The sequence below is a fragment of the Chinchilla lanigera genome, unplaced genomic scaffold (assembly GCF_000276665.1).
Source record: "Chinchilla lanigera isolate Chin_1 unplaced genomic scaffold, ChiLan1.0 scaffold00001, whole genome shotgun sequence".
NCBI classification, from domain to species: Eukaryota; Metazoa; Chordata; class Mammalia; order Rodentia; family Chinchillidae; genus Chinchilla; species Chinchilla lanigera.
This window is the reverse complement of record NW_004955402.1, coordinates 3,296,706-3,322,004: the sequence shown is the minus strand read 5'-3', so window position 1 is coordinate 3,322,004 and position 25,299 is coordinate 3,296,706. Positions and strand designations below refer to the sequence as shown.

The window sequence follows — 25,299 nt, the reverse complement described above, 5'->3', positions numbered from 1 at the left end:
AAATGTAAAACAAAATTTAAAACACAGAAAGCCCCTGACCTAATGGAGCTGATGATCTAACTGACAGAAGTGGACAGAAAGTAAAATAAATTGGTTCCCTACCATGTATGAGGAGCTGTCTGTGCTGTGGAGAAAGCTGAAGTCGTAGGGGCATTGGCAAGGCAGGTGTGTGGGTGAGCAACAGTCTAGCATAGAGCAGCTGGAGCCTGGAAAGAAGATGAGGGAAGGGGCTGGGCAGATATGGGGAGGGTCAGCCTGAGCACAGGCCTTTCCCTAGAGCTTGCCTGGTGGATCTAAAGGCAAACAAGTCGGTGAGTGTGGGTGGAGTGCTGTGAAGAAGGGTTAGGGAAGGCATAGGTAAGGTCGCAGCCTGTGGATGGAACCAGTCAGTCATTGCAGGGACTGCAACAGTCTCTGGCTGCCCAGCAGAGACTGTGGTTGGTGAACAGGGAGACCTGCTGGATGGCTGTGGAAACAACCTGAGAGAGACCATGGTGGCTTGGCCATGCTCATGCAGCAGAGGAGGAGGAGAAATGGTGGAGTCCTCAGCTGCCATGAGGGCTGCGCCAGTGGGATTTGCTGGCAGACTGGCTACAGAATGTGGAAGGAAGAGAGGGCCAAGGATGCCTGGAAGAGATGGAAGTGCTGTTTTCTCGCAAGATGACAGGAGGAGCAGATTTGGGTGTGGCTGGAAGGAAATGAGTTCAGGGTTAGACTGTAAACATATATTACACATCTGAGTGGAAATGGTGACTGACACACGTTAATGTTTCAAGGAAAAGATCTAAACTGGAAACAAGAGTATAGGATTCTTCAGGATCCAGATGGTATTGGAGTCACGGGACTGGATCAGATCACAGGGGAGTAAGTGTAGGTGGGGAAAATACCCAAGAACGAGACATGCCACTGTCATTTTCATGGGGAAGGGAAAGAGCCAACCAGGGAAACTGAGGATGGGTGGCCAGGGAGGGAGGGAAAAACCAGCAGGGAGTCAGGTCCCAAAGCAAGTGAAGAAAAGATGTAAAGGGATCCGTTGTACTTGCAGGCAAATAGGTCAGGGAGATGCGGATGAGAAGTGACTCCGGGGGCCCTTCCGAGACTGTGAGCTACTTCAGTTTCTCAAATGTGTCCCTCCTGCCTGTGAGGCACCTTCTTAGGTACTGGACAGAGAGAACCAGTAAGGCAGATAAAGCTCTTGCCCTTGGGGGATGTACAAGGTAACAGGAAATGCGTAATTAATGACCTACAGTCCTGTGCAATATTGGTCAGCATACTATAACTCGAAACCTGCAGCAGTTCCGTTGTATAAAAGAAGGTTTGCTTTTGTGGTTCATTGCTATTCTCTTGTTTTTAAGAGTGAAAATAACCTAGCAGATACACATTTAAATTATCTGAGAAATCTGTGTTTCCTCCTCAATTTCTTTTTTCTGTTTTCCAGCTAGCTTGGGGCACAGCATCTGGGACAGGCTCAGGGGACAGAATGGACAGTATTAAGGTCCGCGATGGTGTAATGAGTTAGTAGGTGCACTGTTCCCTGACTTGGCTTCATTGTTCCCAGATATTTATCATCATTTCCTTTCTGCCTATTTCTCTTCAGTACCAAATTACATCCCTCCTGCTTTTTATATGGTCGTGATAAAAAGGAGAGGTTTGCAGAAGTCCTGCCTCTTTAAATTCCTAGCCTCTGCTACAGCATCCTATCACAGTATTAGCCGTGTTTAAGAATAGTCCTGAGTATTGCTATTGATGTAACTGTCTATACCGATGTAACAAAATATGTGTTAAGCCTCTGGCATGTTGCCAATAACATCCCAAACACAAATGAAATTCTATCGCCCCCTCCCAGCCTGTTGGCACCTTAATAGAGTGGTGGTCGTGTTATTCAGTAGATCCATAAGTCGTTAGCGTTTACTGCTCGTTCAGCATCTCATGGCCGACATGTGATAGTTACTCACACCTCTGGCGCACATCAGAGCAGCTGCACTTGACGTACCTTTGCTTATTAAGAGAAACTCGATGGCCTCCGGTCCGGCAATGAACCTTCAAGTGATGCGACTGTTGGTGTTTGTGTGTGCATTCATTTCCGCAGACTTGGCGTGTGACCTCTGTGCTACTTATTGATTTTAAATTTATCAAGTATTCTTTCTCGTTTATTTTTAGGGCTATCATCGACCCAATCATTATATTGCTACGCAAGGTAAGTTTATTTCAGCTTTGATATCTTTCTTGGGTTGCTTACTTTCCATCCTCTGTCGCTGTGTGCCCGCTCCAGCCTCCCTCAGGAGGATACTGCACTTGCAATTTCTTGCAGCTCTGGCCATGGGCATTCATGCCCTCATTTTCCCATCAGATGTTCTCTTGCTGCAACCATTTAGCTAGGACTTCACGCTGAGATCATTACAAGGAATGTGCTTGTCAATTCATTATCGAATTCAATCTGTCTACCTTGGGAATGAGTCTGATGTTTGTAAATACAGGTATATACACATCCGTTCAATAAATACGTACTGACTGTTCTCTGTAGAAAGAAGGGTAATTGCTGCTGGGTGCCCAGTTAGATCCAGCTAGCCGCCCCTTCTCACAGTGGTGTTTAGGGGGAAGATGCGAGGTGACCTGTGTATAACTAGGTAGCTGCAAACCTGGTCATTTCTACAAGAAATGCATCTACAATATAGAAGAATTTGGAAGACAAAGGGGGTTGCTGTCGGGTGGGATGACCCAAAACAGCTTTGTGGCAGAATTGAGACTCTCTAAATGACAAGACAACATGAGCAAAGACTTCTTTGTCACTTCCTCATCTCTGGACAAAGCGCCTTGCACCCACAAATTGGAGGAGGAGAGGTTTGTCTTGGCTTTCAGTTTCAGTGGGTTCACTCTGTGGTCGCCTAGCTCCAGCACACCACAGTGAAAAGGCCAGCACAGGGGAAGGCTGCTCACATCGTGGTGTTCCAGAAGCAGAGAGACAAAAGGGAGGAGTTCACGAGAGAGATGCTATGGTGCCCATGATCCAGTCACTTTCCAAAAGTCCAGAGCTTTTGGAAACTCTCTGAGCACATGAGAGTTTAATAGGGTCATTTGTGGCCTAAACCATAACAGATGAGGAAGCTGGAAATGCTGCTCCCATGTGGGCATTGCAGGTGGGTCTTTTGGCTAAAGGAGCCCAAAAGAAAACTAGAGACGATGTTGAGGAAGCTCGTGTCAGGGGTTTTCCTATAATTTTCTCTACTGCCTGTGAATTAGGTCATCTGTAAAGAATAAGAATCCCAAGAGAGCCCAGGACTTAGGGAGTCACTGTTGTGAGATGAATTGAAGGAATGTTACACAGCACCCATGATGTTCTCTGTCAAGGTACAAAAGCCTGTGTTCTTCCACGTGATTGTATCATTTCTAGCAATATATTTGTGTTTGTCAGCTTTCTGTTACTGCAACCAAATGTGTGAGATTCTCAACTTATAAGGAACAAAGGTTTGTTTGGGCTGACAGTTCTGGAAGTTGCAGTGCATGGTCAGTTGGCCTCACTGACTAGGACCTGTGGCCCCACAGTACATCACGGCAGGAGTGGGTGACAGAGGAAGCTGTTCACTTTATGGAGGGAAAGCAAAAAGACAAAGGAAAGGGAGGATGGAATCCCAATATCCCCTTTCAATGCACAGCCCCAGTACCTAAGACCCCATCAGTTCCCAGCAGCAGCAACCTGGGGACCAAGGCTTGAACTCATGGGCCTTTGAGGGACATTCCAGATCTACATGATAGCAGCCTTGTATCCCAGAGACGGGAGCAGGGAAATCCAAAGGTTGTAACCCACCAAAGGTCAGGGCTTAGCAGAGAGTGATGTACAACAAGAATTCCAGAGCAGGCGAATCAAGGAAACCAGGAAAATGTAGGCTGGGAGATTAGAGGTGTCCAGAACAGCATGGAAGAGGAGAGCACTAATGGATGGAGGCCAAGTTGGGCTGACAAGTGTCAGGGTAGAAAAGGCCATGGCAACCAGGAAGCAGGATTTCAACACATAGAGCAGCACTGTCCATTAGCACTTTCTGCAGTGGCAGAAGTGTTCTGGAGCTGCTCTGTCCAGTATGGTAGCCACCAGTCACGTGTGGGTACTGTGTTCACTCATAGTACCCACACCTTTGTATCTGCAGGTCCCATATCTGCAGTTCAAGCAACCAGAGATAGAAGATGCTAGAGGGGAGAATACATCCATAGTGAGCACGTATAGACTTCTTCTCTTGTCATTGTTCCGTAATCAATACAGTTCAACAGCCATTTGCAAAGCATTTACATGGTATAAGGGGTTATAAATCACCCAGAGCGGATTTAAAGTATACAGAAGGGTGTGCATTGATCTTATGCAAGCACTACCCCTGTGTATATAAAAGACTTGAGCATCTGTAGATTTTCGTATCTTCAGGGGGTCCTAGCACCAATCTTCCAAAGATGAGGGATGACTGTACCTGAAATATAGTTAATGCAAATGAAGAATTCAGTCTTACATTTTAATATCCATGTAAGTAGCTGCATTTGGCTATTCCCTGTGGTAGCGTTGGACATGGAGGCAGTGGATAGAAAAACGATAGATGTGGCGGTAGTGGAGACACTGTGGCATCTTGTTCTGCCCAGTGTCCACTGCTACACCAACGCCCAGAGCCCAGGATCTCATGTCGCCATCAGGGACTCTGCATCCAGCTCCAGATGACCTGGTCGACCTTAAGTGCCTTCCCTCCTCTGTGGCATGAGATCAGTAATGGCTTCTTTCAAGGCTGCTTTGCTAGTCAGATGCAGTCTTCTGTCAGGTGTCTGTAAATGTGAGCAAGGCAGGCTCTGCACAGGAGCTGACAGGATCTTCACAGAGCACGTGCCTGGCCCAGGGCCTCACATCAGGGATGGGATAAGGACCTCTGAGTCCAACCCAGGACACCTCTGAACCCTGCCGCTGCCAGACGGAACACGAACGCCTCTGGAGGAGCACTTTGTTAGACCTTTGAATTCCTTCTCATGGCTTTAAACATCTTCTAATGCAGGCATCGTAGTGGTTTAATACAGTTGATCATAATTTGGAATTAGCCTTTTTTAAATAAATGCAATTTATTTACATTTGTCACAATTACAATTGTCAAACATCCAAAATACTCCTGAGCTTCTGATCTTCCAGTAACCTTAGCAACCCATGTTTTCCTAGAGAGTGTGACATAAAGTTAAATCCTGTTTGACATTTCAAGAACCAAGGACCTCTAGATTGGTGCACCTAAACATCTAGCAAAGGCAGAGATTGAAACCCCCAAAATCTACACAAGACCCCTCAGCAGGCTTCCCTTAGTTGATTCTCTCCACACTTCTCTCTGAGTAAGCTTATATTTTGAAGAAAAATACCATTTGAGCCCTTCTGTACAGAATTCGTTTGGGTGGCACTCAACTGCAGAGGCGCCTTCAGCTGCACCCTCCATGGGGCGTTACCGAGCTCATGCGTTAGCAGAGTGCTGCAGAGCGGCAGACAGAATCATTTGCGGGACTGAGGATCTGCCCCTCATGGAGAAGGGTGTGCCCAGTACCCATTCACCAGACCATGCCGCTTTTAGCAGTGCAGGTGGGCTGCCGTTAGACTCCCAAGTCGGCAGTGTTTGCATCACTGCTGGTGGTGCAGGCAGCAGAAAAAAATGAATATTTTTAATCCAACATTCAGTCAAGATTATGTATATCAGATTAGAGTAGTACATTCTGACTATGCTGTTCAGATTAGAAAGCTAGAATCTCTTTTCTAATGGATGCCACAAGTGCTGTGTAACTAACGGCCTCAGAGTCCAGTGTTACCAACAGGAGATAATACAGACCCCGCCGAGCACAGGCGGAGCATGTCATGGAGCACCCCACTTAGAAAACGTGAGCACCTCATGCTAAGAAGCCAGCAAACTAGGTTGATATGACTAAGAGCTTGGTGCAGTTTTTAAATCTCTCCTTGCTCTTTCTTCGCACTTTTACACTGAGATAATTCTTTAAAAATCTATTCACAGCAAGAACCTCTGAACCTATATGAATGGTCCAATTTATGACAACCAGTTTTCTTCCCAAGAGATAGTATTACACAGATTTTTACCTCATTCCTTCAGCACAGAGGTCATATCGTGAATTTATGTATTGAGTCTCTTCTCCTCAACTCTCAAATCTATTGATTTTTCTACCGGTCTCTCACGCTGACCTTTGATGAAATGGTAATATTTCTGCAAATTGCAGAATCCCCTTCACACCAGATCCGTTGCTTTTTCAGGATGCTCTTCCTGTCTCCTCTCTTTGTTGTTTTCAGTCTGGCAGCTCATGTATCGATGGCCTGATATTAACTTCATCACATCTGAATGAGCAGACATTAATCCAATTGTAACACTCAAGATTTATGGCTTAGCAAACCAGGGAGCTGAAGAAGTCCAGTCTATTACTTCATGCTTAGAGCTGGGCAGAGCCTGGATTTCACAGGCTCTGGGTGAGGGGTAGAAGGCTGCATGGGCAGGCAGGGAGCCCAGAACAGACCATATTTCACAGTCCTAACACAACCCTTGGAGGAGGAGCATGCAGACGCTCATCACTGCGATCGTGGTGGGCAGCCACGGCCTCTGGAGGGGGTTCTCTTTGTTGCTGGATTTCATTTTTGAAACTGACTGTGCTAAAACTCAGCTTTCTACAACTCAGGGAAAGACAGTGCAAGGCAGCTGTGGACAGAAACACTGCAAGTCTGTGGCTGGCGTGGCTGTGAGCACCAACACTTTCTCCCTCAATTCTTCTTTTTTTATTTTTCTTGGCATTGGTATCATTATTTGCTTTTAATTTGTGTGATATATTTTTAGTTGAGGCATAGTAATTGTAGGCATGTATAGCATATAGCAAGAGATTTCAATACATGCATGCAGAGTGAAGTGTTCAGATCAGGGTAGTTGGCAAATCTGTCACCTCGGATATCTATCATTTCTTTACGTTCGGTACATTTAAAATCCTCCCTAGTAGCTATTTTAAAGAGTCTGGCCACTGTCAGCCATAATTATCCTACTGTGCTACGAAACAGTCCAAGTCGGCCCTCAGAGCTGGGGTGTAGCTCAGTGGTAGAGCACTTACCTAGCATGTGCCAGACCCAGGTTTGAGGCCCCACACCAAGAAAAAAAATAAGTTCTCCCTTCTCTCCAGCTGCATCCCTGTGCTGTCCCTGCTCTAAGCAAGCCTTTTCCAGAGCCGCATGGGCACTGCAGGTCCCGTAGCAGAAGGCTCAAGCCAGGCTCTAGGTCCTGTCTGCTGTATGCTCAACCCTCAAAAAACACAGATAATCTCTACTAAAATGATTCTGGGACACAGCCCCTTCCTTCTGAGTTATGACACTTCTCCCTATAGAACAATTTTTTAAAAGCCTATTTTCTGTGGTGCAGTCATACGGAAAAATACCTCTTCATTAAAATGGTCCTAAATGTCCTAACTTCAGGTTCACACCCTGTAGTCCTCCTGGGGTCAGGTGCCACTTCACCCCTTGTTGCTTCTGCACAGGGCCAGTTTGATAGCACTGTGCCCATCTGGGCTTCTGGTCTTAGCCTGGATCTTGCTACGCAGAGTTTCCTGAGTTTGTGGGTCACTGTGCAACACTCTTGGGAGCCATAACAGCATTCTGAGGTGCCACATGGGGACACGGAGACCCCTGTACCACATTCACTGTGGGCCTGTCTGGCCTTGAATGCTCCAGCCCAGTGGTCCCCCGCCTCTGGGAGACAGCAAACCTCTTCCAGCAGCTGGCAGAATCTAGAGATCCTGTCCCCACAAACAGAATTTCATATGTACCATGTGTACTACATTTTGTAGACTTTCAGGTGGTTCATGGACATACACGCACCCAGGCCCATTCAGGAATTACCTCCTGTCCCATAGAACTCAGGTTAAAAACTTCACCTGGGCCAGAAACTTAAAGCTGTTTGGGGGTAAAATGGAAAACACAGCCCTAACCTGCCTTTCAGAAAACAAAACCAAAAAAAGCCATGCTTCGAGCCAGGCACAGCGGTGCCTGCCTTCAGTCCCCACACTGTGAAAGGTGGCACAGGAGGAGCGAAAGTTCAAGTCCAGCTTGAGCCACTTAGCAACACCTTGTCTCAAAATAAAAATGAAACAAAGAGCTGTGGAAGTATGTCAGTGTTGAGGCCCTGGGCTCAATCCCCGGCACCGAAAATAATAATGATAATAATAATGCATACTTCTTAGGGGTTAGAAAAAAGTCAGAGATTTCATTTTCTATGACTATATGAAGTGCATTTTTGAGAGCCTCAAAAATTGTACTATTTTTAGGAGATTATTACTAAAATGTTTACTCGCTGAAGTTTTTACTGAGGGACCCCGCAGTAGTATTTGACTTTTGAATAGTTTGAGCCGGGCCCGGTCGAGGCCTGGGTTTGCCTGTTTGTCACAGCCCAAGTTTTCTTGCCTGTTTGTTATTATTTTCCATTTGTTCCCAAAGGTTTAGCAATCACTCACTTTTCAACAGTTTTAGCATTTCTATTATAAAATGTTCTTTCTCAATAACAAGAAACTGGAGGAGCAGGTCGCATCACTGATGCTCACGTGCCAAGAGGAGGGTTTGCCAGAAACAGCACCTGTGAGCAGAAGACCAGAGTCCAGACTCATGCACACCATAGAGTGGGTGTCTGGGCCTTCTACGTGAAAGTGGAGTCTGGCATTTGATAAATAGTAATCCTAACCAGGACAGTGCTTCCTGAGTGCCAGATTGTCATACATATACTACATGCATTCATTGTATTGTACTGTATCGTAACTCACCTTCACCATGAATATAGAGGATCAGAAAAGTGCTTGTTGTCAGGTTATAGATGAGAAAACCGAGGTAGAGAGACTTGCAATACAACAACCTGCTCAGAGTCACAGGCCTAGGAAGCACAGAGCTGTGTTCACTACCAGCTGTGCAGTTCCGGTGTCAGGTCTCATCACCAATCATTGTACTGCTATTGGGGGTACTGCTATTGGGGGTAAATTAATCTCTCTCTGTGTGTGTGTGTGTGTGTGTGTGTGTGTGTGTGTGTGTAGCAGTGCTTGGCATGGAGAGAACACCATGCACTTGTGAGCTACGCTCCTTTTGAGGGACAGCAGAGCTGCTTCAGACAGGCACTGGTCATGCACCGCTGATCTTCTCCCCATCTGCCTTTGATGCTAAGACCCCCATGCTAGGGCCATATTTGAGACCGTCGAGTCCCACTGGTGGGACTGTGGGAATGGATAGAGAAAGCAAGATACTGATCATCCTGTGCAATGAGAAATAGAGCTACCCATCAGGCAGAACTGAGCCCGCTGTCGGGGCCTGCTGTGTCTGCAGCCAGCTAAAGAAGAAAAGGCCGGGCAGAGGCTGCTTCAGGACCAGGGCGTTGGAAGAAGGGGTGGCCCAGTTCATTCACTGATTCAGTAATAGGTACCAGCTGCCTGGTAGGCAGCCGGCACGATGGAGATGCACCATAGGGAGACGAGGATGAGGGAGGTGCAGGAGGGAGCAAGTGCGTGCACTGGGAGTTCCAGCAGAGCTCCAGCCACTCGGAAGGGATACCTTATGTTTGCCTCATGAAGCCTCTGCTTCCCTGGAACTATTTTGGTATCATCACCAACATTTGTGACTACTCGTCTCTGCGATGCAGTGCTGATCAACACCTATTTAAATGACATTTCCTACCACTACCAGTAAATCAAGGCCCTGTCCTTAGAGATAGTCTGTCTAGTTAAACTGATGTGGTTTAGCTCTGCTTTGACCCTGTTTGTAGAAATACCCCCATGCGCCCGACAGAATCAATTCTGACCACCATTCGACTTCATCCATAATTTGAAGAAGAGAAACCCAGATCAGTTTCCTCCAGAGACTTGCAGCTAAAGGCAAATATTACGATGGAAATAGTCGAAGTAGAGAGTGCGGGTTTATAGCAGATGCCTTCGCAGAGCTGCAGCCCGTGCTCCGCAGTGGAAAGCGCTCCAGCAACTGGATTCTGTCTGTTGTTGCTCTCCCACGCACTGTGTGTGCTGTGGACAATTTTAATAAAGATTTTCAGAAAGATAAATATGGTTTACACTTTTCCAGCTCCAAATCCCCCTCCAGACCTCTGGAGCAGTAAATAACAGTGCTCTGAATAGTTCGCTTCGCTTTCCCGGGCAAGCTGTTCTCAGAGCTGAGAGTTCTCGGGCACTGATGTGAGTTCGACACGCTCTATAAAGAAGCTTTTGTCTGCTGCGTTCTGGCCTCCAGATGGAGATGAACACTTGAAATTATTTCTCAGTAGAGTTGAAAGAACTGTTTTTTTTAAATCAAAATCTCAGCCTTCGTAAACAACGTTTTTATCCATCCTTGCAGCACTAATGTGGCTCGCACTTAGAGCAAATTCTATGGCAGCTCATTGTTCCTTCCGGCTAAGCGGTCCCTGCATTGTCTATGGGTTGTAGTGATGCTTTGGATTCACTTGTGTCCTGTTTGAGACTGGCACCAAGTGAAATGGAGTATTCTCCAGTTCCAACATTAAATAGGGAGGCTTTGGGGAAGTGTGGTTTCTGCACAGGCAAAGGCTTCCAGCCACCAGGACCGCGTTGGGCAAGGCCCGCCTGCATCTCCCCACCCATCTGTGGCTTTGCTCGAGAGAATGAACCAATAGACAGCGCACCCAGAAACTTCCTTTAATCAATAACTTCTCTTCATTGGGTTAATTTCCAAAGATACCAGCCCGTTTTTCTCTATTAGTCCGTGTTTGTGATATATAATGATTATATTCCTCCTGGCGAGTAGGGACATGTACAGAACACATCTTCATTCTTTTTTCTTCTTCCCTTTCCCCCTGCTCCTTCCCTCCCTCCCCTGGTCCCCTTCCCACTTGCAAAAGATCAATCTTCCTGTGTGCTACTATCTGTCTTTCATTTTGTTCAATTTTTTTTTTTAATTTTGGATTTCTCATAGAAGAGAAACCATACCATATTTAAATGTATGTGTCTGATTTTACTTAACAGTTTTTCAAATGGTCAGTTTCATAGAGGCCTCTCAGCCCTTTGCTCCTATACACGCTTCTTGGCAGTAAGGACATCTAAGGAAAGCTTGCAGATTAAAAGATGAATCGGGGGTGCTAGGGATGTAGCTCAGTGGTAGAGCACTTGCCTAGTGTGCACAAGGCCCTGAGTCCAATACCCAGTACCGCAAAATAAAAAACCTGAAGCCAAAATCAGATCGTGTCGATTCAAATCCACCTCTGCTGTTTGGGGTGCCGTATGCAGACATGTGTCCTCCAGACAGCAGAACCTAAACTGGCGCAAAACAATTTAAAGACAGATGCTGTCCTGGTGTTAAGCAGGTGCCCACTCTTAGGTTGTCTTAAAACAAACACTTCGCTTTTTTTTTCAATTTGTTACATTTTACCCTATTTTGAAGTGTTTTGTGGGATATAGTGTATGTTTCAATACACGTATTCATTGTGGAACAGTCAAATCAGAGTAAGTAGCGTACCACCACTCCCAAGTGTTCATTCTTCATGCTGAGAACATTTAAAATCCTATCTTTTAGCTGTTTTAAATATATAATACATGTTTGTTAAGGCATGAGCCACAGTAGTAAGGATACTGAAACAGCCTAAGCGTCCATCAATATGAGTGGATTTTAAAGCTGTGGTGCATATATACACACAATGAATGCCAGTCAGTTGTAACAAAAAGAAGAAATCTTTGCATGCACAACCTCATCGATATCCTAAGAGAACATCATGTTAAGTGAAATAAGTCAGGCACAAAGAGACAGCACTGCAAGATCTCACTTACCTGTGAGAGCTAAAACAATTTGCTTTTAACTCTTTAACAGGAATTTAGACCTGTACCTCAGGTGAAGTTGAAAGCTGTAGATCTTTTTAAAACTCTCGTGGTCTAGCTTCTTTGTTTTGTAGTTGAAATAGTTGTCACTTAGAGTGGAAATTGATCTAAATGATCTTCACGTATGTTGACATGAATCCTGCATGTGAAAGTACAGTGTATGGACTAACATTCATAGTTTATTATAGAGTGTATGCAATACTCAGCTTAGGAGAAAACCAATATGATCACACAGACTGAGTCTCCTAAGGGGTCTTTTGTTCAGCAGAGAGAGAGAGAAAGAGGGAGAGATGGAGACAGAGAGGCCCACGTCTTCCAAGTTCAGTCCTGGGAGAGAGTAGTGCTGAAACTGAATTCTCATGTACGGTCCCTGATGGCTCCCTGGGCCTCCAGCACTGTGGCCCCTCCAACAAAGTCATTGCTTTGTGACTTGGTTTGTCCCACACTAAGCTGTTTCTGTGTACCTACCGCGTGCCAGGCTGCACCTGGGTGGGAGACACAGCAGTGACCCGGGATTACAGCGTGGGGGTGCGTATGAGACAGCCCTCCCTGACAAGTTTCCGTGTGCCGGGTGAGAAGTGAGACCCAGCGTAGACCGTGAAGCACCTGCCCTTACCCTTTTCACCGTGGGCGCAGGTGTGCACAGGTCTGCCCAGGCAGCGGGCACTTCGGGAAGTTTCTTGCTGTTATGAGTTACTTCAGTTTCCTGTCTTCTCACTTGGAAGTTTGCTCCTGGAAAGTTGCTGGTGCTGCTGCCCTGGGCTGCCATTGAACGTCCACGGTTGCTCGTGCCGGCCCGCGTCTGGGGAGCCAATTTATCTCTATTTTATTCAGTTATTAGATTTATCCTTTTTTCTCTTAAATAAAAGAGGGTCCCACTTGTGTACTGAGGGAAGCTTAATTAAAGAAGATAGAGACTAATGAAAGCTTTTGTTTCTCCAGCAGCAGCCCCCGAAGCGTGTGAATAGAGGTTTTCCCCTCTACTTTTTCTCCTTGGCAGAAGGCAGCCAGGTCCTTTGGGTTGCTCAAGCCTCCATCCCACAAGCTGCCATTCTCTTTTCCCCTTGATCGCCTTCTTTCTGTTCTCGTCTTCCCAGCATGCACAGGTCCCCGGCTAAGGCTGAGTTCTCTTTGGAAACCAAGGCTGACGAGCACTCCAAGCTGCCGCCAGAGCGAGGCTCTTGGGCTGGACACAGATACCTGTTACATGCCTCCCTCCCGAGGTTCCAGCTTTCCCCTACCCCACTGCACACTGTCACACAGCCTGAGCCAGGGATTGGGGATTAAAGGTCCCTGCAGAAGCAGCGACTCTATCTCTGCATTGTGGAGCAGATTGTCACCACGCACTACCCACCCTCCACCCGACTCTCTCAGGGGAGACCTAAACGTTAGCCTCACACTCACAGCTGATTTGCTTGCCTGCCTCAACCTACCTTCCTGCTCAAGAACAGCAGAAGCCTTTAGGTCCCAAACACTGGTGTCACTGCAAGCTGATGCTTGTGTGATGTCACAGAGGGGTGCTTGTGAAACAGGGCTGAATGTAGTCCACACAGAACAAAACACAGGTAATGGCTGGCTTAAGTAGATGAGATTTCCAGAAACACTTTGAAACATTTCAGTTGTGAGTGCAAGTCATGTTAGGGATTAGCCCATGTATGGACTTCACTCATAAGTATCCCTCTGCTTATGCAATGTCACAATAGGATCTTCGAGTCTAGACCCTAAAAGTCTTCCTGTGTGTAAACATATTTAGTAAGGAGGCCAAGACTTCCATCCTGAGGGAAAATGGGCAGAGTTAGATGACCCAGGCCACGGGACCAGCTCCGCAGGAAACCTGTCAATCAATTTAGCTACGATTCTCACAGCTATCGTTCTGGTCTTACAGATTCTAAAGACACATCTCTCAGTAGCAGAGACAGTTTAGGCTTTTATCAAAATGTACTGTTTATCCATATAGTTACAGACAAGCTAAAACATTCTGCACCTGTTAATACCTCCTTCCAGAAGGATATATCCAAGGGGAAAACCTAGGTTTTCACCAACATCCTGCACACCCTTCTACTGTGCAGAGGTCGCCATCATTGTGAACTTGGTAAGCATGGCTTGGAAAGGCAGTGAGCTGTACCCTATGCTGGGAGACAAGTTTTGCTGCGGTTCTGAAGTCTGGCCGACACAGGCCAGGCTTGGTTATCCCAAAGGCTGATGGGGCTCCATCAGAGTGAGCACAGCACGAGGCTGAACGCTCACCAGAGCCCCCTCGCAGCCTTATCCCAAGCAGTGTCTGGGAGCAGAACTGCACAGGGATGTTTCAGAGTAGCTTTGGAAGACTCAGAAGCCACTGGAGAACAACACCCTGCTAAGACATAATCTTCTGTGATAGAGAACAGTAAAAACAGGAGCAGAGGGAGAGCAGGAGGGAGGTGGAGGGAGGCTGTGGCCACGGCCCGCTCCGGCAGCCTATCCGTCTGGGTGGGCAGCCTCCGCAGGCACCACCCTCTCCTTGCCTGGAGGGTGACCAGGTACCTAAATGTGGTCAGTGGGCTGAGAAGCTAGAAGTCCCCGCAGGCCACTCCTGAGATCACTGTCACACACTGAAATACCTACGCAGCCAGGGCGGCCTGCCCCCTGGGGAGGGGCTGTGGGTGCTAATGGCTATTGGACGCACTGTAGAACTTCCTGTTCTTTTTAAAGTGATACTGTGGTGACATGGTGCTCTTTTAAAAGTGATTTTTTTTTTAAATGATGCATTGTTGTATTCTTTACAAAAAAAAAAAAAAAATTCCCAGAAAATCTCCCATTTACACATAGGGAGTGAAATACAGACATTACCTTAGTGACGCACCGTGGCCTGGCTTGCGTGCTTGCAGGTTGGCTTCTGCCACACCCAAAGTCTCCCTTCTCATGCCACATAAGCAAAGTGGATAGTAAGAACTTTCAGCAATGACATATTAACAAGTTTTTAAAGCACATGTCCTAGCAACACAATCAGATTGATCTTATTCTGCTTCTCTTTTACAAACAGAAGTGGTTTTTTTAAATGTATCTTAATATGTAGAACATTTGTGTCACCTTGCAGAACCCTTTGAGTTGGAATGGTAGCTTTTTTTATTCTCTTCCCTTTTTTTTGGCTTTTTGAGACAAGGTTTCACTATGGAGTTCAGGCTGGGCTTGAACTCACTTTGTAGCCCAGGCTGGCCTCAAACTCCCAGCAGTCCTTCTGCCTCAGCTTCCCAAGTGCTGGAATTACAGGTTTGTACCACTACGCCTGGCCAGCCAGCATTTTTGTAGATAAGATTTTTTTAAATAAAATCATGAATATAATTTAAAACATCATATTCCATGAGTGATATAACAACTGAGTTATTTTCTAAATGAGTATTTTAAAATCTTTATCTGAGATTTTATTACTATATGTATCCATCTAAATGATGAGAGATAAATATGTATGTGTCCAAAGTTATTTTCAGGATTTATGGGTGACCTTGTAAATTTTTACTTTGAAATGCTTCATTCAAATTATTTGAAAATGTAACTTTTAAGAGGAAAAAAACCTCATTTGAAAATTTAGCTCTCGCAGCTACTATTTTCATTCATTTTTGTTTTGTTTTGTTTTTGTTTAAAGAACTTGGAGTTCTGGATAAGGGAAAGGAAGAAAGTACCAGAATGTTTAAGTCATTTGTTTTCAACTTATTTTCTTAAAACGCTACTTTTTCATCTGTTTGTGATATGGCTTGAGACATAATAGTAGTGTGACAATACATGAACTGTGTCCTACTACACTCAGGAAAACCATGAAAGTATAGAAAAATATATGGGGAGGGAGGAGTTAATGACTAATCATGGTGGAATAAGCCCATATCGGATCTAAGACACAACATAATAGTAACTTGTAAGACAGGAACACTAGGCTTCTTGTATGTTTTAGGAATGACATGGCTATTGATTAAATGTATTAATACAAAATAATATGCATGTGTAACTGTGCTTTTTGCACTTTAAACTATTTTATAATTATTTCTGATTGAATGTATGAATAATATGACAGTTGGATTATTAACCAGGAAAAGAGATCGTGGTGAAGGGCTCAGTGAAGTGAGGAGATTTCCAGACTCCTCAGTGCTTCTGGGCAGGATGTGCATCGATGCGCTCAGTCGCACTTTGTAGTGTCAGGCAGGGGCCCCATGATGTGAAGGTGTGGGCGGAGACGGATCCATGGAGCCCATGGTGGAGAGGATGCCACGAATACGCGCGCAGCAGCGGTGGGCATCCTTCTCCCAGGTCTGAGGAGAGAATTTCGGGGAGGGGGTGTGTGAAATGGAAACCTCACCTGGCCTTGTGTGGCCAGAGCAGAGGTGACAGGCGGTGGCAGAAAGGGGAGCCTGCCTCGGGCAGTGTAAGAGGAGCTCCTAGCTGACCTGTCCAGAAAAAATGGGGTGAAGAACCAAGCACCTGCCACCCGGTGTACAGGTGAAGGGGAGACTCGGGCGGGGGGAAAGGTTCTGCAGCAGCAGAGGGGGCTTGTCCTTGTGTGGGGACCAGTGACATTTACACCTGAAAGCACCTCGGACATCATTCTATGAGTCTTTACTTTTGACGATACTTCTTAAGAAAGGGCGTGTGGTGGGGTTTTTTTGGTTTTGGGGGGTGTGTGTGTTATTTTACCTCCAGTGCCAATTTTCTCTTCTTTGACTGTCACCAGTTAATATTCCAGCGGACAGGTGAACAACGCTAACCCTGTAATTCTGGGCCTACAGAGGGCTTCGCCTGAGAGCTACCTTAGAAAACTCTGTGTGAACACATTCCCAGCTCTAGTTCCGCATTTGAGCAAAATAAAATATCCCCAAGTTTTCTCCTCCAGTATAGGGCACTTCCCAGTGCGCTGTTTCTCACTCATTAGCGGGACTTATTGTTTCTTTTCAGTGCTCATTTTCTTGGGATGTTCTTACCGATTTAGGAAAATGAGCAGATCACATCCCACGTACCAAGTCACCTCAGCTTTGCTTTTCTTTTTGTGCAGCTCAAACCAAAAAGTATTCATAAAAATCCCACAGTTTTAATGTAGGTAGCCTCAGGGGAGAGCAAATGCGTCCGTCGAATAAGTGATGTGAACGATGATTAATGCAGAAGCCAGCTGATTTCTGTGTCACCGATACCGCTTGCGTCTGGAAAGCACAGCAGCAGATCTTACCTTTTACATTTCATGCCTCCAAAAATGAAAAGGTACTAAATGTGAAATTATGGACGTAGCTGTTATGGCAGTATCATACTGAAAAATCACATCAAGTTCTGTAATAAAAACTTACTCAGAAACCACCGAAGGGCTGTCTAATTCTCTGCCAAATAACCGGCTTTATAATACTTATTATAGATTATCGCCAGCAGCAACAGTAGCAATAATGGATCAAAAATTTAGGGCCACATTTATGTATGTAGCAAGAGCTTTAAAATGAATGCATAAATCTCAGGCTCATCCCTTCCCACATCTGCAGAGTAGCTCCGGTGGTCTCCGATTTGGACACTGAACTTTAGGCCAAAGAACTGGACCCAGCCGAGCCCAGGCCAGAGCCCCAAGGACAGACCCTGGTTCCTTTGCAGCTCTGTCACCTTAGGGTCCCTCCTCGCCTGTCTGCCCTTCTGCCACTTGCTGTGACTGTGTTACACACCCCCTTCTCCAGCTCCCAGGCCAGTATCTCCAGCCACATCGCAGCCTTTTGGGAGTGGCATCATTTGCTTCATTCTGGAATAAGATCACCGTAGCGCAGTGGCCTGGCTTGGAACCTGGCTTTGCTCCCACGCAGCCCTAGCAAAGTCACTTCACCTTCCGGGCCCATCGCTCACCAGGTGGCTCCTGCCTCAGACGTTTGCAACAGTGGACAGGTGAAACCGCACACAGCACGGTTCACAGCACCAGCTTGTGGGGTATCTACACTTGTGCCTCATTTACTTTTCTCTGTGCTGGTCCTGGGTCCCCCTCACTTTCTCCCAGACCCCTTGGCTTCTTTGATGGCACAGCCCTAGGAACAGGTGTCTCCCTTGATTTCCACCCTGCCTCCCCAGCCAGGGCAGACGCAAGCCCACCCTTCCTGGTGCCTGGTGCCCTGGCCAGGGCTGAATCCCACCTGAGTCCCCAGGGTCCCACCCTGCCCTGGCCGGATGAGCAAGCCCAGCTCAGGGCTGGTCCTTGTACGCCGGACTGCTCCCTCTCCTGGTCTCATCTCACTGCCACCTGAGCCACATTTTTAGTGTCCCAGGGATCCAGACCTGCCCTGCTCGGACATTTCTGCTGCTGGTCTCCACCAGCCTGGAGAGCCATCCCTGGCATTCACACCTGTGCAGGCTTTTTAAGGGTCCATCTCTTCGATGTGGAACATGCAGGACATTCAGTGGGAGCCTGGAACTTGGCCTTGTGATAGCTGCGCTGTGTTTTCCGTCCTCTTGGCTGGCCATGGACAGGTCCCGGCCCCTCCCTTCACCCCCAGCTGCTGATGATACCAGTCAGCTAGAGGCTGAGTCCACATCTGTTGAACTTTGTGCAGTGCATGTCCCCATCTCAGGGTCTGTCAGGCCACCAGCCACCCCTATAAATGTGGCTGATCTTTTTCAATTGTGTTGTTTAATATCTATTGTCTTCTGCTCAGGTCTGAACCCACAAGCTTTACAAACTCCTCTGTCTCTGCACATGAGGGCCCCATGTCTATCGCTTTGCCCTAGTGTGCTCCATGACCTTGGACCACTAACGTAACCTTTCTGTGCCTGTCTCGCTGTGCTTTCTATGGAGTGGAGGAGAACAGTGGTACCTACTTGACAGGATGTCGAGGTTTCGGTTCAACGAGATGATACACATGAAGTGCGTCGAGCAGGATCTGGCAAGTCAAAACCGCTCAAAAGATGTTAGATTTTATTCTGTGGGTAATGTAACACCAACGGGCATTGTGCATTACTTTAAAAAGAGAAGAAAAATTTGAATGTGCTGCTACAAGCTTTCAAAGGACCTTGACTTTCCTGCAGCTTTAACTGACACAAACACACCACACAGAAATTCGAATGTGAAAAGAAGCAGTACAAGGAGGCATCTATCAAGGTTTCAGATCACAATGTTAATCTCTCTCTTATCACGAACTGGAGGACTCCTTGTGCACAAAAGAGTCCATCCTTGAATTCTTTTCCCTTATGCTCTTAATTACATTTCATCTTTTTTCTTGAGAGTTAGTTCCTTCTGCCCCTTTTTTGTTGATGTCCTTCCAAGGCCTGGTGGCCATGAATGGCTGCCCTGCATGTTTCCTTTGCAGCAGAGGTCTGTGTGTGCTGACTGTTGTGAAGGAAATGGAATGTACTACTGGCTTGGTGGCATGAAATTTCCACACCTTAAATTATGGTTTCTGTCTAGCTGTCTCCCCAAAGCCTCATACACTCATAGGTGGGGCTTTGCGGAGGCAGTGCAGTCAAGGAGGTGGATACTCAGCAGTGGTTTAGCTGACTAATGAGTTCATAGTTAAACTTGATGTTGGGAGGTGAAGCCTGGTGAGAGGAGGCGTGTCACTGGGGGTGTGGCCTGGAAGGGTCTGTCTCCCTCCTCCTCCCTTGATCTCTTTCTGCTTCCTGCCACCATGCCATGGACTGTTTCTACTCTGCCATTCCACCCTGCCTTAAAGCCAGCCGGCCATGGACTGAAACCTCTACAAACTGTGAATTGAAATAAACCTCTCGCTTAACTTGTGGGTGTCAGGTATTGTGCTTCAGTGACAAGAAAGTAACTAAGGCAGCATTGAAGAGAAGAAAGCAAAATATAATCTGACAAATTCTACATTAAAAACCTTACACTATATTTGGTGCCAACCTTCCTCCATTTCCACCCTCCAAAAGAGAAAAACTGAAACAAGATATGCTTGAACCCTCAGAAAAATATCTTGAATCATCAGCTAAGAATCTCTGCCACCCACTGTGGACACCCCTGGCCATGCTTCAAATGCAGAGACACCCATCCCCCTCCCGCCAAGCAGCCAGAGGCAGAAGGAATGAGGCCAAAGCGCCCCGTGGGGAGGGAACGCCCTCCAGTTCTACTGTCTTTCATTTTGGCATCAATTTGGAATAGTCAGTGTTCCGTTTTGGTTTGAGACCTGAGCATCACATTGCTTTGCTGCTTCTGGATGCAGGTGCCTGATTGTAGCCATGAGAAGAACCTTGCCTCATTCATTCTTCTGTCCTAATCTTCATTTTCAGTTCAGGTCAGTGGGTAAGAAAATAGGAAGAGGGAAGTATATGTCATCCCCCAAGTGAGCCATTAATGCCTGTGAGCACCCTTTATTTTAAAGACAATGCAAATTGAGCTGTGTGAATATTAAAAACCCCGGCCCACCTCCCTGCCGCTCAGTGGTGAGGGCAGTGGCTGGCTTTGTTCCTGGGTGGCAATAGGTGAGCAAATTCCTTCTCCCTGCCAGAGAAATGAGATTCCCGGACTCAGAGGGCTGGAGCACACATTTAGACCGCTCAGCAGGTTCAAAACAGATCTGTAGAAACTCATGCGGACAGCTCCTGAGCAGATCACAGAACAATGGGGTTAGAAGGTGGAACCCTCACCCTGATGTTGTCCAGCACCAGAAATCCGCAGACGCACCCAGGCTCACCCCACCCAGGCCAGTGAATTCGGTCTCCTGGAGGAGGATGGCACTCCTGGTACCCAGAGGAATGGGCCCAGTGGAGCGAGGAAGTGAAGCCAAGCTTGGGGTTGGGGACTTGGGACAGCCATCTGCGAGTGAGTCGGCTGGGAGCCACAGGTCCAAGGCTGCACCCAGGGGATGAGTGATGATAAGCACGCTGGCTCTGAGGAGACCCCTGCCAAGACGCTCCCTTTCCTGAATGGGGAAGGAGCAAGGTGCTGGGTTCCCAAGCTGCTGCAGATAACTTTAGAAATACAAGCCGAGAAGGGGACCACACCAACACTGTGTGTTACTGTTACTAATACTTAACCTACAGTTGATGGAATGTCTTAATCAGATGGTTTACACACATGCATGCAGACTCATTCGTCCATCCATCCATTCATCCATCCAGTTGTGGAGGCCCTGCTGTGTGCGAGGCATCACGCAGGCACTCGGGAAGTTCCCCCCAGAGGAGACTCGAGCCACGTCCTGGAACACCGCCCACTCCCTGTCTCCATCAGATCCACACCTAGACGTATCCGAGAAGGTGGCCCAGGCCTGTGGACCTGGGGAAGGCTGCCCCTGCGCAACCAGGGTCACCCTGGGAAGGCTGCATGGTTGTCGAGAGGACTCAGCACGGTCCTTGCCTTGCGAATAAGTAACAGGCGGCTGAAGACACAATGAAGAGGCCCCCCTGGAAATGGGACTGCTGGAATCTGTTGGTGGTGAGTCCCCACCGTGACCTTAGATGACAGTCCCTGAAGTCTTCGCCCGCCACATCAGGACAGCAGCACTCAGCCCAAGGAAGGGGTTGCAGTAGCCAGCACAGCTTCATGGGAAGTGGGGTGCTTGCCCACTCCCCAAAGGATTAGACTCAGACTGGGATTAGACTCACACCTCAGCTTTCTCAGGAGGAGAGGAAGTGTGTGCTCTGGAGGAGTGGAGCAGAAATGCACAAGAACCTGCGCTCAGGGGTTAAGGGGAGCGGGGTGGTGGAGGAGTCCCTGGGGTATGTGCCGTGGCTCAGCGTCCAGACCGCAGATGGGTGTCTCTAAACATCCTTCTCTTCTCCCATCACTGGGCTGCTATAAGACAGGTGCATGTACGGTGATTCCAGGAATCCTCCAGATAAGCCAGCGCGCTATCCCATCGACAGCGGAAGGAAGACACAGAGGCCTGCTGGGGCTAAAGTCACTGGCCCCACCTCACAAGCCAGGGAGCAGGCAGAAGCAGATCTGCAATTCTGGAATTCGGCTGCAAGTCCAGGAACAGGGACTGTCAGAGTACCACAGTACAGGAGCTGATTCTGCATGGGCCTGAACCCCCCAGGGTCCTGTGTGCATCGCCGGTTGCTCCACACCTTTGAAGTCCATTTCTCCTACTTCCTTGCATTTCTGCTCATCTTTGCCATTCGCACCCTCAAAGAGGACATAAAGTAGACTTTGGTTTTGGGTGGGTTTTTTAATCTGTGTGAAAGGAAATTTTAAATTTCAAATCTCCCCTGGATGTCAACATCACTGGCATTTGTGATACGTATTTTCCCCCTTACCTTTCATTCCAGAGCCACAGGAAAGAGCTTTCAGATGCTAAGGAAGTTGGTTCCCAGCTACGTTCTACCAGGAATCTTTATGTTCAGTGAGAAGTGGAACTGCTTAAAACTCTTCACTTCTCTCTCACTTTAGAAAGTCAGGCGGAAAAAAATGGATTAATTTGACAGATGGCACTGAATAAGAAAAATATTAAACAGAAGAAAAGGCCATTTTTCCTATGGAGGCTCATTTCATTCTCTGTACCACTTCCCTGGGATATCTGCCAATTGTTAGCAGGAAGAGTAATGTTATCCATTTTTTAAAATTTCACTCTGGAGTATTATGGAGATAAATAGCTGAATGATGGAGAAATAGCTTTCTTTCACGGTGGTAGTTTAAGAGGGGTGAAGAGAGTGCAGATGCGGATAACACGACGTGGCGAGGAGACCCGGCCACGAGGATCTGAGGTTGCTGTGGGTGCTGTTCTAGAAAGAGCACCTTCCAGCCTAGCCGCAGGGAGCCGGGTCGCTGCACCAGTGAGGGACCTGTGCGTGGTGTCCGTTGGTGTATTTGCGAGTCCCGGAAGGTCTCTGGTTGAAAAGTTCCCCGAGAAAAGCCAAGTGTCCTTTCTCTCGCTGCAGGGCCGATGCAGGAGACCATCTCTGACTTCTGGAGGATGGTATGGCACGAGAACACGGCGAGCATCATCATGGTGACCAACCTGGTGGAGGTGGGAAGGGTAAGCTGCCGCCATCTGGCACACACGACCCCGGCCCTGGGCTCGTTGGTAGCAGGAAGGGAGGCCTGAGCCAAGCTCCTGAAGTCTGATGCACACTCCAGAAAGCACTAACTGCCCCGCTCCCCCGTCACTTGCTGCACTCGCTTAAAAATTAGCAGTAAACATAGCCCCAATTGCTTTCATTCGTTTTGATGGCAACACACAGGAAGAGCACTCAGGGTTTAAAAGCCCTTTTTTCGGGGCTCTGTTGAGCAACGAAAACACTTCCGAGCCTGAGTGCTGGAGCTCAAGTGTCGAAACTCCACGGGCACCGTGTTAGACACGCCTGTGTTCCCCACCCCGGGGAAATGGGCTCCAGCAGCGGTGGGCAGCACGGGCAGCTGCCCTCGGGTCAGAGCGCCAGTATCTGCTGTCACGTGGGGATGTCCTGGGCCTCAGCTTTCCCACTGTGAAATGGGAGTGGGAAGCCGCACCAGAATCTCACACTGCTGGCTCTGGAGTGGCCATTCTGAGCGCTGTTTGTGTTTAGCCAAGAAATGAGCTGTTGTCATCCCAGCAGCAGTGTGCTAGGGGTTATTCCAAAAGGAGAAAGCCCCAGTGCCTTCTCTATCACAGGCCCGGTTCCATGGTTACGCTCAAGCGTAGAACCCAAGGCAGTACTTCATACGCAAGTCGGTATGGGGAGCATCACCCTCGGTAAAGGCAGCTACAGGTTAGCCTGGAATTGTGATACTGAGGCAGGAGCTGCGAAGGGGTTGTCTCTGAACAACCTCCAAGAGGACCCGGAGGTATAAACGAGGGAGGGAGACATTTGCGTTCTTGTATATGAAGCTGCTCAGAAACTGGAAGACACTTAAACGGCTAGCCGAGACACAGATCTAACAAGCCCCCAAAAATGGCTAGAAATTCCATACCAACTATGAGTATGTATTTTAATGTGCATGTAGGTTGCATGCATATGTATGTTTAAAACATGCAGCATAGCCCTGGAGAACACAGGCTCCCAGACCAGAGGTCAGGTGAGAGGCCACCATCAGAGAGAAGGGAAGGGCGGCCATCCTCAGAGTAGCCGGGGCTCTGTGTCCTGCGTAGGGGCGGGGGCTTCCTTCAGCCTGACCCTGGATGTGGGATGGAAAGCCCACAGAGGACAGAAGATAGTGTCTTGCGCCCGTGCAGTAGTCTCAAGAAAACCACAAGGGGTGGACAGTCAGAGTCAAACACCTAATATAAATCAGAAAATACTCAGGGCTGCCGACCGTCCAGCGCCGGATACAGTCAGCCCGCTGTGTCTGTGGGTACCACATCCGGGAATTCAGCCACCTCTGGATTGAAGATATTTGGCGGGGAATAGAGTCTGCTGGAAGGCTGACACAGGAGGACTGCAAATTTGAACCCAGCCTGGGCAGGTTAGCAAAACATTGTTTCAAAATTAAAAATTAAAAAGGACTGGGGAAATAGCTTAGTATGAATGCCCGTATTCAGTCCTCAGTACCAAAAAAAAAGTAGATCTGTACTGAACGTGGACAGACTTTTACTTTTTGCGTTGTCATTGTCCCCTGAGCAACACGGCATGACAGCTATTTACACCACGTTAGGTATTTTATAGCTGAGCTAGAGAGGGTTTAAAGCATGCGGGAGACTGTGCCTAGGCTGTGTGCGCATCCACTGAGAAGCCACCGGAGGGCCTCGTGGCTGTGCATTTCAGTGCCCACCGCGGGGGCACTGTCATTAAAGAAGGGAGATTGAACGTCTAACTCAGGAAGGAAGAAGAATAGAGTAAAGCCTAAGAAAGAAGAAAGGAAACAGTAAATATCAGAGCAGAAATGTACCAGAAAGCAGTAAGACAGGTCAACACAATATAAACCTGGTTTCATGGAAAAATGAATGAAATAGACAAACCTCTGGTAATAGATCAGAAGTGAGAGGAAGAAAACCACATATAGCCAGTGTTAGAAGTAAGATACTTTCTATCATAACAGAATAGAAAGAATTACAATGCATGTAATAAACTAGCTACTTTTCTAGGAAAATGTTGTTTTCTTTCCAAAAGAAACAGAAATTCTGACTAAATAATAATCATTTAAAAATTGAAATATAGTTAAAAATTGACCCATGCTTATATACTAGGCCCTAATATACTTATAGGTGACAATTAGTAAAGAAATAAATCATCAAATTTTACAAATGCTACAAATACTTGGAATCTCATGAATTTTATAAATACATAAAATGTAAATATACATTATGTAAATTTTATAAAAATTATTCTAAAAGGCTAGAAAAAGAGTGCTCCTCTAGTTTATTTTATAAGGCTAGACCCACCTTGAAATCAATACCACTCAAGGGCTATTCAAGGGCTATAAGAAAAAAGAAAGTTTGAGCCAGGCATAATGGCACACATCTATAATCCCAGCACTCAGGACGCTGAGGCAGGAGGATCACTGCAGGTTTGAGGCCATCCTGGGCCACATAACAAGTTTAAGGCCAGCCTGAACTGCACAGCAGAACCCTGTCCTAAGAACACCAATAAAAAGGAAAGGGA

The 25,299-nt window shown here is 47.1% G+C and overlaps 1 protein-coding gene and 1 long non-coding RNA gene across 2 annotated transcripts in view; one reads left to right on the top strand and one right to left on the bottom strand.

Annotated features, from left to right (window-relative positions):
• Positions 1-25,299, top strand: part of Ptprm (protein tyrosine phosphatase, receptor type, M) — a gene marked incomplete at its 5' end in the record, with an annotated part of 513,011 nt that overhangs the window by 434,453 nt on the left and 53,259 nt on the right. The window contains 2 exon segments of the mRNA XM_005372618.2: positions 2,161-2,197; positions 22,660-22,757. Coding sequence (XP_005372675.2) covers positions 2,161-2,197; positions 22,660-22,757 — 135 coding nt within the window.
• Positions 11,811-13,315, bottom strand: LOC102030136. The gene is made up of 3 exons (XR_259023.1): positions 13,284-13,315; positions 12,467-12,652; positions 11,811-11,989 (listed from the first exon to the last, which is right to left on the bottom strand). It is a non-coding gene; the product is annotated as an uncharacterized LOC102030136 (long non-coding RNA).